General features: G+C 36.2%; 2 protein-coding genes across 3 annotated transcripts; one reads left to right on the forward strand and one right to left on the reverse strand.

Moving 5' to 3' along the window:
* The first annotated feature begins 2777 nt into the window (after positions 1-2777).
* LOC140781161 (uncharacterized) lies at positions 2778-10271 on the forward strand. Of its 2 annotated transcripts, none has more exons than XM_073126992.1 (5): positions 2778-2890; positions 3616-5732; positions 7114-7234; positions 9049-9108; positions 9212-10271. In XM_073126992.1, exons 2-5 carry the CDS (start codon positions 3640-3642, stop codon positions 10169-10171), a joined length of 3234 nt encoding a protein of 1077 aa, XP_072983093.1. In that variant the 5' UTR covers positions 2778-2890; positions 3616-3639; the 3' UTR covers positions 10172-10271. The 2 variants fall into 2 exon arrangements, with proteins under 2 accessions (XP_072983093.1, XP_072983092.1); XM_073126991.1 differs by having other exon boundaries at positions 2779-2890; positions 3493-5732.
* Positions 10272-10455: 184 nt separating this feature from the next.
* Positions 10456-15872, reverse strand: LOC140781162 (DNA-repair protein XRCC1). The gene is made up of 9 exons (XM_073126994.1): positions 15694-15872; positions 14778-15078; positions 14457-14645; positions 13480-13591; positions 13081-13166; positions 12391-12498; positions 11667-11753; positions 11215-11528; positions 10456-10769 (listed from the first exon to the last, which is right to left on the reverse strand). Coding segments are annotated over exons 2-9 (1065 nt in total). The 5' UTR covers positions 14946-15078; positions 15694-15872; the 3' UTR covers positions 10456-10768.
* Between the last annotated feature and the right edge of the window lie 644 nt (positions 15873-16516).

Consider the following 16516-nt stretch of genomic DNA (forward strand, 5'->3'; position numbering starts at 1 on the left):
TACCAAATTATTTTAGTTTAAATTAATATTTTAACTAACAACAGATAGATGTAGGTAATTAAAAAATGATAATCTAGGAGATAGATTTAATTAACAGTTCATCTAGTTAACTAGAAAAAAAATATATAAATACCCCTATTTTTTTAGTTTTATACATGCAAGTGTCAATTTTAGATGACTATATATATGCAAATAAAATAAAGAAACTCTTTTTTTATTTGAATTATAATTTAGGAATAAGTAATAACCAATTGAACTGATTAATTACTGATTAATTATACTATTAAACATACATTAATCCTTCGATATCTCTTCAACCCACCCACCCCACCCCATGAATGCTATCTTTAAGAATATTAGTCATCAAAGAAGGTCTAAATACTGTTGGCAGTTTGTACGCAGAAAAAGGAGAGAAAGAAAGAAGAGGCTGCAGCATTAATGCATACCTGTACTAATGTAGACGCATAACAGATTCATAGCTAGAGCTCTTATATATATATATATATATATATTTTTTTTTTTTTTTTTTTTTTTTTTTTTTACGTGTGACTTTAAATCAATTTGATGTTGGCATATGTGAGTAGCAATATATAGCTCTCAAATTAATTAAGTTTCATCTAATTATATAAGGTAGGTTTGAGATAACGTACGTATTTAATGGAATGCACCACCCACCAATTAAACATATTTTTGGTGAAAATGATCAATGGAGCAATTAAATTTTCCTACGTATGTGTATGGATGCTCGATATCATGCATGCAAATTACGTGGGCAATAACTAAACACGATGCATTTTTGTACTACTAAGTTTTGGTTTAAGAGCTCAAGATGTTTGTTAGATAGTAATTAATATTAGACAGTTAAATGGAGCTTTCATGCACTTTTTATTTGTTGAGCATTAAATTCCTACTGCTTTCATATAGAAATACCGAGAAGCATATATATACATATATATATATAGAGAGAGAGAGAGAGAGAGAGAGAGAGATAGTTACTTTGTTACAGTTAGGGTTTATCTGCATATATAAATGCATACTGGTTTAATAATTAAATGGACACACAGGAACTCAACTCCAAGCCATCAATGGAGTCTATGCGGTTGGAGAGGATTCAAACTTTGTTGCTCAAAAGTTAAGTTTTGCTCCATTAGTTTTCATCCAACAACTTTAAAGATATTTGAAATTAATTCTCTGCATGAAACTTTTCGGTGAGTTATTGTGCAACTCTCTAACATTTAGTATTTTGGGTTTAATTTCTAACAGCTAGTTCGGTTATCCCTGCACCATTACCTCTGTAGAATAAATTCTAATATAAAGGCGAGATTATGTTATACTTAACGCTTTAATTTCAAAATCCTTCGTTATTAATGATGGCACTATGGTCTATGGTAGATCGAGTTTTCGCATCGACTCTAATTTACTGAGATAATAATTAATTGGTCAAATGATGTCTGCATCATCTAGGTCAAATGGATCGATCAAATGCGACATCTTTAATTGGTCAATTAAGATATATCATTTTAATTAAACAAGCATTAACCCATTTTTTCAAGAAACACGGGAGACAAGAGATACCATTCATTCTAATTAGATGTTTATAATGTTTATAAAACTATAGCATAGAGAAAATAGGGAGATAGTTTGAATAAACTCCTGCTATATAGTGAAAACAACAGTAGTATTTATATCAAGTCTAAAGGGCACACAAATATCAAATAAAAAAAAAAAAACTTTCTAAGTCACTACACCCACACAAAAGCTTCAGATACCGTCACGATCACATCCAATCTAAGTTAGCCAACAAGCAAACCTAAGTAGAAGGAGAAAAAATGGCATAAAATAGGGTTGCAAGATATGCAAGAGAACTTAGTCCACATTCACTAATTGATTATCATTAATTATTTGTCCCCATTAGGGTGTCTTCTTATATTTCTTGAGTAGCTTCTCTCTCTATCTCTCTGTCTCTCTCTCTCGAGCAATGCAGTCTCAGTACGTACTCTAGCTTTCTTGCACACCATGGGAATGGTAGGTAAAAGTTGTTCGAACTACCAGCATCCTTGACAGAGATGTGTTTGAATATGGATGAAAGCTTGCATATAGCTGTTCCTTTTTTAATTCTTTTTTTTATTTTTTATTTTGTACCTGGAAAATTATGAATAAACGCCTTTCAATTCCAACTATGACTTATAAATAAAGCAATCTATTTGCTAAAAATCACCTAGTAATGCTTGGAGTTAATTTAAATGTTAATAAGCACCCGACGGAACGGAATAAAAAGTAAAATATTTTCATATATTTCAAATAATATACTTTTTAGTTTCTAAATTATCATTATCTCACTCTTTATTATGACCTTAATTTGTGATTAAATACTGTTTTACTATATTTGTTCTATAATTAAGTTAACTTGATGGTCGGGTTAAATCGTATCTATATATTGAAAGGCAAGGTGCTGCTCGGTATTCTGCAGATAGAAAAAGAGAGGGCTTTATATATATAGATATTCTACTGCTTGTAGTATAACTGGGCTAATCCATACTCGGCCCGAATAAAGAAAAGAACATGGGCTTTATTTTATTCTTCTGTGGGCCTATCAATACTTTATAGTATATAAGCGGGCCAATATTGTACGACTATTGTTCAGAGAAATAGAGGGTTCATTGTTCGATTCGCAAATAATGAAAAATTACCACTTTACCAGTCTGATAACGTGCGGGGCACGTGCCGTGGGTCGATTAGGATAAGAATTAAGAAGACTTACCCATCTCATAACGTGCGGGACACGTGCCGTGGAGGTCGATTCGGATAACCCTCGATTTATCGAGAAGACCTAATGCGGCGTCATTCATCTCTCCCTCGCCGCCGTCGTTTTTGAGTCCTCTCTTTCGAGGTAATCTTTCGATCTGGGTCTTCTCTTTTTCGTATTCTTTTTCGTTTTCAACTTTGGTTTGAGGGGTTTCCTTGCGGGCCTTGCGATGGTGCGGTTCATGTTTAGATTAAGATTAGGGATCTCGGATGGGTTTTGCTAGTGAAAGAATTGTTTTTGATCGATTTTTAGGGTTAATATCGGCATGTGGGTGGAGATTTGGGCTCTGCTGGAATGAGATTTAGGGCTTTTTTCATTGTAAGAGTGATCGCAGTTCGTTGTATATCTTAAAAGAGTTATCTTGAGAAAATTTGGGATTTTGGGTCGTTGTGATATGGGATGATCATAGAGTTGGTTCTGATCGATTTAGGGTTTAAGATACAGAGAATGGCTTGTGTGGGGAAACTCCGGATTTTAGGGCTTCTCAATAGCATATTAGGATCTGGTAAATATTTGGTAGAGAAAGGATGTTGTATTGCTACTGGTTCTGATCATCCCATATCTTATGTGGGAAAGTGGTGCTTCTCTCTTTGTGTTGTTTTTGCAATTCTTTATGGGTGTATATTGTTTTCTTTGCATAGTAGGGGATTTAAGAACTTACATCATGAGTTATGTTTTCAATGCAGGAATCTGATCTAATTGAACATTTACTTGCTCAGTTTCACATTACTTTTGGTCATTTGGTGACCAATCTTAGGTCCTTAGTATTACAAAGTGATAAACTTAACCAAATGGAATTGTCAAAGCAGGGCCAATTTTCAGTATCGACTAGTATGGGATCACAACATTTGACCTCATCAGATAATAAATCTGCACATGTTGAATTACTACCAGTGTTTCATTCTGGCATGCCTGTTAATTGGATACCACAGCAGTTGTCAGCCGCAGAGAAACATCTGACACAAAGTAGGCTAGAAGCTTCTAGTCCTCTTAATAATAGACCATATCATTCATTATCTATGAATCAAAGATCAGTTCAGATGGAAACATCTCGTTTTGGAACTCCTTTTCCTGTTATTTTAGGTACACAACAGTGGTTATCTCCGAACAGAGTGCCTTTACGGCCAGACCAGTTTCTCAATATCCAAACTTCTATGCCATTAATTCTTGGCTCACAGCCCTCACCATCAACAAACAAGAGACCGCTGCAAACGGAAGCATCACCGAAGTCTCAAGTAGTGAAATCTGGGGTACAGAAGTCTTCAAATAAACGGCCAGCACTAGTGGAGCTACCACCAAAGGTTAAAGCTGAGTCATTTGAACCCGTGAGGTCAAAACTCAGAGAATCTTTAGCTGCTGCTTTATCTGTAGTTTCTGACGAGCAGAACAAGAAGCAATTCACAGAAAAGAATTCTCTTACAGAGCTTGCAAGCACAGACAGGCAGGGAGACGTGGCCTCTCCACATGATACATTGGGATCCACATCCACAAATGCTTGTGGAACCTCTTTTGGACCTTTGCCTTCGAATGAGCCTGTTCAAAAATGTAATGGTGATCAAAACTCGGCTATTGAAGTATGGCCCAAGGGGAAAATGGACAAAGATTTAAACCCATGGAACAGTGACATGCAAGGGTTTCAATCAAATCGTGTTTTTTTGGACAATGAAGTACCAAGTGATAGTATGGTTGTGGCAGATGAACTTTTGCAAGGTCATGGACTTATTTGGGCTTCTGATCTTGATGCTGGGGCTGTTGATGGTACTGAAGAACAAGACTCGAAAAGACTAAAGACAGCACATGAGGGAGTAAATGGAAAAATGGAAGTTACGGTTGAAAGTTTGGCATTTAGAATTGAAGCAGAACTCTTTAAGCTATTTGGTGGAGTCAATAAGAAATACAAGGAGAAGGGTAGGTCTCTATTATTTAATCTAAAAGATCCAAATAACCCAGAGTTGAGGGAACAAGTGTTATCTGGTGACATTGCACCAGAACGTCTCTGCATGATGACTGCCGAGGAACTTGCTTCTAAGGAACTTTCTGAGTGGCGTTTGGCGAAAGCTGAAGAGTTTGCACAGATGGTTGTACTACCAGATTCAGATGTTGATATTAGACGCATGGTGAGAAAGACACATAAAGGGGAATTTCAAGTTGAAGTAGAACAATCTGATGATGTATCAATGGAGGTTGAACTTGGGGCAAATGTTCTCTCTCGAATTCCACCAAAAGCTAATGAAGAAATTCAAATCAAATCAAAAACCAATGATAAATCAAATCCTTCAAAATTTGGTAAACATAAGGCATCTGAAGGCATGGTACAAGCTAAGAAGGCTGACTCAGGCAACAACAACTTGTCAAGCAACTCAGAAGGACTTCTGAATGAGAAAGCTGATCTTATGCAGGAGCTCATGGTAGATGAATTGAAGGACACTGAGAATCTTCCTCCAATACTTTCCCTTGATGAGTTCATGGAGGCCCTTGATTCCGAACCACCATTTGAGAATTTGTCAGCGGATACCTTGCAAGATCTCCCAACTTCTGGTGTGGAAAATTTAAGCACCTTGGAATCAGAAAATTGTCCAGCAGCAGACTGCTCAGGATCTGTTAAGCTTCATGCATCACATGACACTGAATCCAAGTTAGACTCCTTACAAGATGGCTCTGTCTCCAAATTAAATTCCTCACTGGATGGCTTGGAAACTAGGTCTGCTCATTCAGAAATGAATGCAAAAGATCAAACCATCACATCTGTTCCTGATAAAGTAAATGTTGAGAAAACGAAGACTGATAATGATTTGAAATCTGATTATGTTAATGTACAACCGGACACCTCTTTTGCCAAAGTTGCTTTAAAGAGTGAGAGTATATGGGAAGGCGTAATACAGTTTAATGTATCATCTCTAGCAAATGTCGCTGGTGTTTTCAGAAGGTTTGTTTTCTCATGTATTTTATTTTGTTCTTGCACTTCAGTCTGCACGTCCTTTAGTTTTCTTTATACTGCCATTGCTACTCTCTCACATCCCAATTATATAATTGATATTTAAAATTCTCTTATTTATCTCACAAACCTTTGGTTGGTTAGCGAAGTGTGGAGCACAGTTCTGTGGTGCTTTGACTTGGGTACCAAAGTTGTGAAAAACCCCGTAGTATGTGGGCGGTAATGTGGCCGCATAATGCCTATACAGTATGTGGGTGCATATAGGGGCTAGTAATAAGAAGTATGAAAAATTATATATAATTTACCTAGTTAGTATTGAATATTTTAGCATAATAAGTTAATAAATAGGTAAAATTTGCAAAGTAACATACAGAGAATCATCTTCATAATATTCTATCCACTAAGAATGCTAATTTTTTTTCTCATAATTACTCAACAAATATTTTCAAGTATGATAAGTTACACCAACAAAATTAATCAAAAAAAAATGTTATGAAGCACAATAGATTTCTCAATATTACAACATACCACTTTTATACACATACGAGAGCGCATAATTATTGGCAGTCAATATGTGAGCACATATCTATATGCAGTCTGTATATGTGGTCCATATTCAAGCATATATGTACATGCAGACTGGATATGTGGTCAATACTTGAGCACATGTACATGCGGTCCGTATATGTGGTCAATGTTCGAGCACATATGTACATGCAGTCCGTATATGTGGTCAATGTTCGAGCACATATGTGTCTGTGGTTTGTATATGCAGTTGGACTGCATAATGCATATATGGCATGGTCGACCACTTGACCCATCGTCAGCTCCTATGGCTGCATATGCGGTTTATGCATCCACTTTCAAAACAATGATCATCAACCGCCCGTGCGGCTGCATATGTGGTCTGTGAGGACACTTTTTTAAACAATGGCCTGTGGGCCTTCATTGTATTTTTTTTCTTTCTTTCGTTGTATTAGTATCACATTCACCTTTTTTTGTCCATTGCTCCATTACATGTTCTTGCTTTTCGGTAGGCTTTATTCATCGTACAAACACATGCAGTTGTAAAGCTCCTTACATAATTCAAAGGGATAAATATGAAGGGATATCGTGCTTAATGAATGAGAAGGTTATTCATGCATGTCTTATGTATAGTTACTTTATATTGATAGATAGCTGGAGATTAAATATGATTTCTGGGTATTGGAAAAGCAAAAAAGTAAGGCTACTAATGGATCTTTTTTACTTTTTCATTTTTTTTAATATTTGGTTGATTTGTTTGTTCCATTGCTTTCTATTATGATCCGCCATATCTCATTATATCTTGGGAGGGCAGATATATCTAAGCTTAAAGTTTTCTTCTTTGCAGCGGGGAGAAGCCATCTACAAAGGAATGGCCTAGCTTCCTTGAGATCAAGGGAAGAGTAAGGTTTGATGCTTTTGAGAAGTTCCTTCAAGAGCTTCCTCTATCTCGAAGCCGTGCAGTCATGGTACTTTCATCTTCCTTTTTTCTCATTATCTGCTACATGTAAGCTCAGTTTCATGCATTTAGCAGTCTGATTATCACTTAAAGTGAACAACTTGAAAATATAGTAGCACCTAATGAATTTAGTATAACCCCAGTTCTAGATATTCTGATCAACATTTTCCTTCTCTAAATTAAAAGGGGATGCCTCAGATTTAAAACATGAAGGCTTTTGCTCGATTGGAGCACACATGCCTTTAATATGAGACCAACTTGATACCAAAATAGTGGAGTTAGATGTGAGTTGTATGTGCCATGGTATGAAGCATGCAGACCAGCTAAAAGTAGAGGACCACCATATGATACAGATACCATGATGCTTTAAATTTTAAAAGAGAAGCATCATTTGATCCACAGTATGCAGTAAGTAGATGCTAGGAGTTCTCCAGTCATGTTCCTTTCAATATGCAATTATGAAAAACTTAAGAGAAGCACTTGACATGTATTTGGGGAAGTATCCAGTGAGGGGTGCCGCTAGACCATCGGAATATCTGTGCGTCATACTATATATGATATTCTTTAGCATATGGGACCCATTTATCATTTTTTACAGTTATTGGTTAACTGAGTTTATTCTAGTTGCTGTGTAAATATCATTGGATGGGTGAAAATGTAGACATGTAGTTGGTATGTAGTTTAACTGCTATTTGCATCATGGTATGGACTCGCAAATCCTATTCCTTATGTTGCGACATATTAACTGCTTCATGGGCACATGGACCAGCAGACAATGTCTTATTTGTAAGACTTCTATTTACAAAGATATATCTCGACAGAGTTACTCAGTATCTTGTTTGTTGACTCATCCTATTGCAGGTGTGAATAAGGTTTCCTAGATTTTCGTGGCATGCTTCCACTATTGGTGAAAATTTTGCATTAACTAGGAGAAAATTAAGGGAAGGATGGTGATATGTATAGAGAGCTCAAAGAGGGTTTCTTTGCACTGAGCTTGATATAAGCCAGACTAGAGAAGCTAGATCAGTTATGGGATCTAATAATCCTGTACCATAGGAGTAGACATGTTTAGAATCATGATAGTGTTTATCAATGATTGATATTTGTGAATTTTGTTTAGTCACATGTATACATAAATGAGTGAAATGGAACTTATTGGAAACATAGAAACTGTTCATTATTTTCGCTATGAATGCAATTATAAAACTGAGCTTAAAGCTAATCCATCATCATAGGTTATCTGTACTATCGTGACTTTTAGATATATAAGAATACTAGACTAATTTCTCCATCTATTACCCAAGTGCTCAAAGAAGAAATCTGGAGGAATGTTATATCTACCATAATGATCAAACTTTGCACAAGATAATGGATAGGAAAACAAACAATCTATATATATCTCTAGTGATATTTATAGGCATTTGTTTTTCATGACATCTTGCACTTTGTGAGAAGTGAGTGACACAGAATAGTTTCAACTGTTTAGATTCAGATGTATTTAACTTATTTAAGGTAAATAATATAATATAGCTGGAGTTTGAAGTACTGTCAACTCTTTTTGTAGACAAATTCTGAAGGGAGGATGTTATATGTGGGTACTTCTCCTTGTGTTCAATGGAATTGTGGAGCTAACCACATTCTTCTGCTGCATTTTTATCCTGTTCCTTTATTTAGATTCAGTTACAAGAATCTTTTCCAGTCACATAGAAACAATAACAATCTATACAATATATTGCTATTTCTTTTTGGCTTTTATATTCTTTTGCGTGTATATTTACCCAAAACTTTGCTGTCATTGTATTAATACTTGCTATCTACTTGCAGATTGCTCAGTTTTGCTGGAAGGAGGGTTCTCTAGAGAGTGGCCGTGTTAACCTGTCTGAGGTTGTACTTCTCTTCACCATTTTTGTACTTTTCACCGGCAAACTTTTAAAGTTCAAATTGTAGGTTCTCATTTTTGTAACCTTTCTCTTTGTCCATTCTGCAGACAATTGATTCTTATGCTGTGGATCAGAGAGTTGGACTTGCTGAACCTGCCCCGGGAATGGAGATATACTTCTGTCCTCCCCATGCGAAGACTCTGGAAATGCTTGGTAGGCTTCTCTCCGAAGAGCAGTCAAAGACTCTTCGTTCGACTGTGAATGCTCTAATCGGCGTGGTTGTATGGAGAAGACCTCATGTAAATGTATCTCCTAGGTTGTCCTCCCACCACAAGCAAACTAGCACCAAGAAACAGTCTAGTTTGCGGAAACAACAAACAATCAACTCTAACTCAACCATTACATCTTCCATGTCTCATCTCCCTCCAGGCCCTAAATCCTATAACCCTAATCCCACACCTGAGAATGATGCAATTGATGATGTACCTCCGGGCTTTGGCCCTTCTCATCATAAGGATGAAGATGATCTTCCTGAGTTTGATTTTGCTAACACCTCAAAGAGTTCAGTTTCCCTTGCTTCTCATGGAGGCAATCCACATGTTTTGCCGTCGGCTCATCCGATGGATCAAATAAGGGAATTGATACACAAGTATGGGCAGGGAGGGAACTCTAAAAGACCGACTATGGAAGCCCAGCAAAGGGGCAATGATGAAGATGACGATATTCCAGAATGGAATCCTTTTCAAGATAAACAGCAAAAGGCACAATTACCACCACAACCACTACTGCCAGTATCACAATTGCATAGTTATCAGCAGTATCCATCTCAGCCTATGCCTATGCCTGTTCCACTTCAACATTCCTTTCAACCTCAAATGGTTGTACCCAGTGGCCCCTTTAATGTTCACCCTGGTTGGCAGCCTAATCAATGGTCAATTAGCTCGACCCAACCTTCTCGATTTGGTGGGCAGCCTAATGGTGGGCAAGTCCCTGGCTTTCCAAATGTAGGAGCCATGCAAAGTGGGATGGGATGGAGACCGGATCTTCCTGGGAGCAGGGGATTTTAGTGCGTTGTATTGTCGAAGTTTCCATTTTGGAGACGTTCTGTCTGTCCATCTTGTAAATTTTGATTATGATCGGTACTCATTGTAAAGGTTGTAGCAAAAAGTCTCTACTCTTATCTGCCTCTTTCTTCTCAAGTTTTCGTCATTCGGAGGCCACCATCCATTGGATGTTTCCGTTATGAATTTTATCCATAACTAAAGTCCCAGCGTGAACTCGATGAAAGCTAAATATGGTGCTTTTCAGATGTCACATGTTGCTTTCGTGAAGTTATATTCCTAGACAAATATTTTGCATCAAATATATTTATATATCTGACGTTTCTTACACAGGTAGAGAGTAATCCATGTCAGCAAGTGAGAAACATGTGGAAGCATAATATCGTGTGTCAGGTAAAATAAGTTCCAGTCGACCACACCATACACGGAAATAGCCTTTCTTAAAGAAGACGATGTAATCTCAAGAAAAAAAAAAACCTCTAGGTAGGAAGGAAACGAAGCACTATGCGGCTGAATCTTATCCAACATCTCTTGTGATCGAGCAGTCCGAATGTCCGATGCATAGAAAAAAATGCTACTGTGCTGAACTAGATTTGATTTTGATCTGCAGACAAGAGGTAAATATTGTTAGTGCACTAAAACGTTAAAATTCTGTGACTCCACTTCATATTTAGAAAATGAAACATTAACCGGCTGAACAAATAACGAGCGTAACAGCAATCAGACAGATAAGAATGGAACTTCTTCTGAAGAAGTAAGAGATCGGCGTCTCTATTGCAACACACAAGCAAGAACCTTCAGTTGCAGTCGAGGATACCAACCGCAAAATTTATAGCATCTTACTGTGTTTACGTGCTTTTGATGCAAATAAGAATGGAGTTGTATGGAGCATAAATATCTCCACAGCACAAGCATTCCCCACACTAGCATAACATATCACAATTTTGTAACGGAAAAAATCCACAGGGATTTGGCTAACTTGACCTTTTGAATAAATAATATTTTTGCTAAACTTAAATAAATAATCTTTTTGCTAAACTTTTACTTACCATTCACAATTTTCCGGTAGAAATCTACAAGCAAGATCTATTTCCTCTTCCGTCATTTCAATAGTCTGATCACTGTCATACCCTACATCTTGCATTTCTTCATATCCATCACAAGTGTCGTTTTTTTGTTTCTTGCTCCTTTTAGTAGAATCATCTAGGTGGTCAAAGTCATGCTTATAAATATTCTTGCACTTGATAGCTAGTTCTGTTAGTTCTTCCTTTGACAATGATCCCTTTTGCCTTCTCTCAAGTTCTACCAGCTCTTTGGCAACACGAGGGACAAATTTCCACTGTTCAGTCACTTGCCGGACATCCTAAAAGAAAAGGGATTGCAACAGTTGTGGATCTATATGACTATATAAGAATCTCAAAAGGGGAACAGACAAGGATTGGAATACAATAGAAACTAACAAGGATTGGAATATAATAAAACTAACAAGGACTGTTCATACGTGGCTTTGCTCTAGAGATTCTATGACGTCTTGCAGACAAGTCAGAATTCCTTCTGCAGCTATTGCCTTCAATTCACTTGGATCTGGCTGTCAGTAAAGAAAGACAAACAAATTAGACAGTCACGTAATAGATGATAATTTATATTCACTCATTAACAAAGAAAGCTATAGGCTTCAATTCATTCTTATGCCTATGAAGTACAATGAGAAGGTTCAAAACCAATCATCCTTTAAAGCGACATGACCTCTTCTCAAAGTGGCAGTAGACAAGCATAAACAACAACCCATATATTTCGATTTTGAGCACAACTCCACTGACGTAAATCCAGTATGAACTTATAGTCATACACCATGATGTAAACATCCATATTAGCAAGGAAGACTTAAAGTGAAGATGAAAGGAGAGTTCCTTGTAAAGTTTTGGAAAGAATTATAGTCTTGCAGTTTTGAAAATGAAAACATTTGAAACACAAACACAAAGATAGTTGGAGTGAGATTTCCACATTAAAAGATGTTTTGATGGAAGCTCAGTAATATATAGCTCCAGTATAAAGCCAAAGAAAGGGTGCTGATTCCAAGAGGGCATTTAAATGGTCATGGTCCACATAACAACATATACTAGAAGAGCTTCCAATCCAATCGACTATAAAATCAAACAGCCCAATTTATTAAATCATAAAGCAAACAATTTAGACACTTCATATTGGTAATATTAGCTCCTGACCTTTTCTTCTTGACTTTCAAGCCATGACAATGTTTGGATCAAATCATCTACTGCCCACTCTTTTATCTTTGAAGGAGAAAAAAGATCATCAGGAGTAGAGTATCCAACCTGTAGAGCATAAAAAACAGAAGATTTCAAGAAAAAAGTTCTCCAAGAAAGCATGAAATGAAAGAATTTAAGAATGCATGGATCATACTATCTTCTCCCCTATTTTAAATAGTATCCAAACTCCTTTCCTAAACCAACTTCCACATTCTTCAGACGCATCAGAACACATCATCTATCTCTACCCATAAAAGAACTACTACTAACAACTTCTAAAGCACTAATGCAACAAGTTATAGTTCATACAAAGAAAAAGAAACAACTGCAGGACTGGTAATGTAAAACAAGTTGGAGTCCATCATTTATATGAACCTACATGCAAAATGAACTTCCACCAAGTTCTTATATCTACCAAACTCATTTGGACTTGAGCATATTTAAGAATATTTAGACTCTAGATAAATATTATATTGTAAGTCAAAAGGGCAACACTACGCAAAAGTTTTGTTTGACCACTACAAATGTAAAAAATCATTAAAAATATCTCTATGCAGTATGCAAACTCTTTCCAGTGTTTAAAATGGTATTCCAAAAGAATTGAAACTTATAATTTCCTAAGGCTATCTTGCAAACAGCCTTACTAACCCTGGAGGCAGCAGAATGCATCACATTTGATCTTTTGATTTGCTTTTCAAGTCCTTTCGATGGTGCACTTTTCTGATCTGCAATTACTGTAAAAAAGAAACCATGACTTTGACAAAGATTTGACATTTGGAATTTACAGCAAACTTGTATTTGATGACAAAGTAGTAATAAATTAAAAATGCCAGTTATAAAATTGATGTTGTTTCACAATTTCATGCTAAAAGAATAATCTCAAAGACTGATGAGAGAAAGAGATATTAAATAGAAGTAAAACTGAAACTGCATACCATTGAAAAGTACAGAGTACAGACCAACTGAAGTAAACAATATACATAAGCACAAACAAGTTTTATCAGTACAAACTCCCAAGTTACAAAAGAAGCAATATTAATCAATCACCTTGGTCTGTCTCGAGTTGCTTGCTGTTTTTTCGCCATGGTTTTCCAGCATGCATGAGGTAAGGCTCAATCTCAACGAGCTTTCTCTCGTTGTAACACTCCAATATCCACTCCTAAAATAAGAAATGTTGAGATAATGAAATATATTTTCATGCCAAGAACATAAAGACAAATCCACAATAAACTAAGAAAAAGAAATCAAATTCTTAACACAGCTTACTTACCCTCTCTATACAAAACGTCAGAACTAATTGGAATTTTTCTTAACAGGTAGAAAGAAGTGCTACTTAACATTAAGATTCTGTCTACTCATCACCCTAGCAGGAAATTTGTGCAAGTTGACAACTAAGAATGACCTTAGGTCAGATTCTGTTTACCTTGAATCAGTAACTGCATTAGTTCCAGCTATAGATTCTTATGTTATTATTTGAATCAAAGATTAAATACAAAGAACAACATAACCAATGTATAGCTGCATAGGCACATGCAGCTGCACCTGTCGTGCAGACACAAGACAAGCGTTTGCCCTGCCATTTAGACAGAGCTAGCTTGTCTGGTATAACCCAATTTCTCTAGGTATAGGTTCTTTTATGCCAATTTTTATATAAAAGTAACAAATAAAGTGGTAGATGCATATGAACATAAAAAATGCAAAGTAGATATGCTGAAACATGTAATCTCATGAATCTATCTGCTGTTTTATTGCCATGCATCAATTATGAAGTTTTTTTCCCAATCTCAGCAAAAATTTACATCAACTTGACACACTTGTACAACGATGGATCTACAAGATCTAACCTCAATTCAGTTGCACCTATTTATACCTTTTCTTTTAGATAATTTTTCCATCCTAAATCAAAAATAAACTAATTCTTCCCAGTTTGACCAAAAATGGGAATTCTTAGTCTAACTACTCAAGAGTAAGTATATATAGTATCTAAATAGTAAACTAGAGAGGTAAGGCAAGGAAATCCTAACCTTTGAGACAATAGTTCCATTCTCAGATTTAACCTGTCTGAATTTAGGAGTGTTGGAGAATGCAGAAACAAGAAGAGTGCAATCTGAGGTCCAATCTTGTCGATATTCTGCACCCATATCTAGAGCCTGTGAACGCAAGGAGCTTCTCTCAGGGTTGACAAACCCAGATAGAGCGAAAACAACACCATCCTGCCAATAAGATATTAAAAGGTCATAGAGATTTTAAAAAAAAAAAACAACAACAAGACATAGCTTTGATAAAGGGAGAAGAAAATAATGGACGCTGAAAGAAGTCCCTAACTTTGTGTTTTTAATTATTACCAACAGTTTTGAAAAGTTAGAGTTAATTTGAATAGATCCACTTGAATCAGAATCATCAGCCCCTTGCTTTTTTGCCTTTCCAGAAGAATCAACCTGCTTCTTCCTGCCAGACTCCTTACCAATATCTTTAGAGCCCGTCCATAAAGGAAGGCTTCTCTTTCCTGACATAGCTCTTGATTCAGGCTTGGACAAGAACCTTATCAGAGAGTGCTCCAAATAAAAAATTGATGGTACATGGCAAACAAGGAATAGATAATCTTCTTAAATCACGAGTCCTTCTGTGATGCAGCATCTCTTTCAACTGTAGAAGACACTTTGTTGCAATCAATACATAACACAAATCAAGGAGAATTTGGCTTAATAAATATAAGACACAAGTCATAAATAAATAAATACAGCGACATTTATACATAATATATCATATGCATGCATGTGTTCTATCGGCGAATACAAAGTGGACAGAGACAAGGTCTGTCGCCAGGACTGGAAGTGAAATTCTACCAGAAAAGAATCATGCTAGCGATTCACTTCCAAGTTCTACACCACTAGATACACAAGATTAATTGTCAACCAATCAAAAAGAAAATGTGCCCTCTACTTTCAAGGTATGTTGACATAACAACTTAGAATAGCACCATTTAGCAACTGCAATCTAGCACACACTCGAAAAGAAAAACAAGGATGATACGGAACTTGGTCTAATACCTATATTCTCACACATAGGAAGTCTGGTATATGACAATAAGTCCATATATGTAAAAAATTTAAGCTTTTAAACTGATCTAGACCGTTATATGAATGCTAAATCCCTATTCCCCTGTGGTTGTGCTTCCCATCTTGGTCTAATAGCTTGCAATTAATACCAAAAATTGATAAATTATTATACGATCACAACGTTGGGCATCTAGAAACTCACCTCCACACCAGCCCATTTCCACCGATCATCGATAGAATGAAGCGAGAGAGAGGTGATGCAAATGAAGCGGATCGATTGCTCTAATTTGAGAAATTAGGGATTTGGAGTTCGGAACGAAAGAGTCGAGAGCACGATGCCATATTTACCGACTTGACCTCGGGACTTAAATGGCGCGTAATAAAGATTAGGAATATATGCCCCAAATGTTAATTAATCTAGCTCAACCTCACTAATTTTAACGGTTAATAAACTATTTCTTCACAGAAAGAAGAATGCGAACTAAAATTAAGATTAAGCTTTAAAGTATATCAAGGATAATATGTATTTAACACCAATTATACGGTTTAAACCCTGTATCTTGAGTATTTACAGTATGAACCCCGCATTTCTAGAAAATACGAGAGAAACAGTACAACGTCGGCATCATCACTAACAATTATATAGCGGAGCACATCCTCTTAATTTTAATGTTAATTAAATTCTCTCTTTTTTTTTGAATATATTACAACAAATAGATTTGTTCAGACCAAAAAAATTTCTTTTGATTTTTTTTTTTCAAATCAACTTCTATCCTCGTCTCTGCGTAGTAATTAATATATCTCCTCTAATGTAATTTTTCTCTTTCTTAGATAATAAAACATTTGGCTGCTTCCTTCTTTAAGAACAAAAACAAAACACAAACACACACAAAGTTGGGGACTTCTTTCGCCCCGGATCTTTCCTGCGTCCGGCTCCGACGTCACGAAGAGGAAGACGATCACATTGAAATTACGGGAGGATTTGATCAATATATATATATATATGTTTAAGTACTGCCACCAAA

Source organism: Typha latifolia, chromosome 2, assembly GCF_019914945.1.
Source record: "Typha latifolia isolate L0001 chromosome 2, TyphaL0001v2, whole genome shotgun sequence".
In the NCBI taxonomy this organism is placed as follows: domain Eukaryota; kingdom Viridiplantae; phylum Streptophyta; class Magnoliopsida; order Poales; family Typhaceae; genus Typha; species Typha latifolia.

What these genes read in the sequence shown, in the direction of transcription:
- LOC140781162 (XM_073126994.1), bottom strand. Translation starts at nt 14,945, where the DNA reads ATGTCAGGAAAGAGAAGCCTTCCTTTATGGACGGGCTCTAAAGATATT. An exon ending in TGCATTCTGCTGCCTCCAGG is followed by an intron (nt 12,499 to 13,080) that starts GTTAGTAAGGCT and finishes TATGCTCTACAG; the next exon opens with GTTGGATACTCTACTCCTGA. An exon ending in TTGAAAGTCAAGAAGAAAAG is followed by an intron (nt 11,754 to 12,390) that starts GTCAGGAGCTAA and finishes CTTTACTGACAG; the next exon opens with CCAGATCCAAGTGAATTGAA.
- LOC140781161 (XM_073126991.1), top strand. Translation starts at nt 3,598, where the DNA reads ATGGAATTGTCAAAGCAGGGCCAATTTTCAGTATCGACTAGTATGGGA. An exon ending in CTCGAAGCCGTGCAGTCATG is followed by an intron (nt 7,235 to 9,048) that starts GTACTTTCATCT and finishes ATCTACTTGCAG; the next exon opens with ATTGCTCAGTTTTGCTGGAA. An exon ending in GCCGTGTTAACCTGTCTGAG is followed by an intron (nt 9,109 to 9,211) that starts GTTGTACTTCTC and finishes TCCATTCTGCAG; the next exon opens with ACAATTGATTCTTATGCTGT.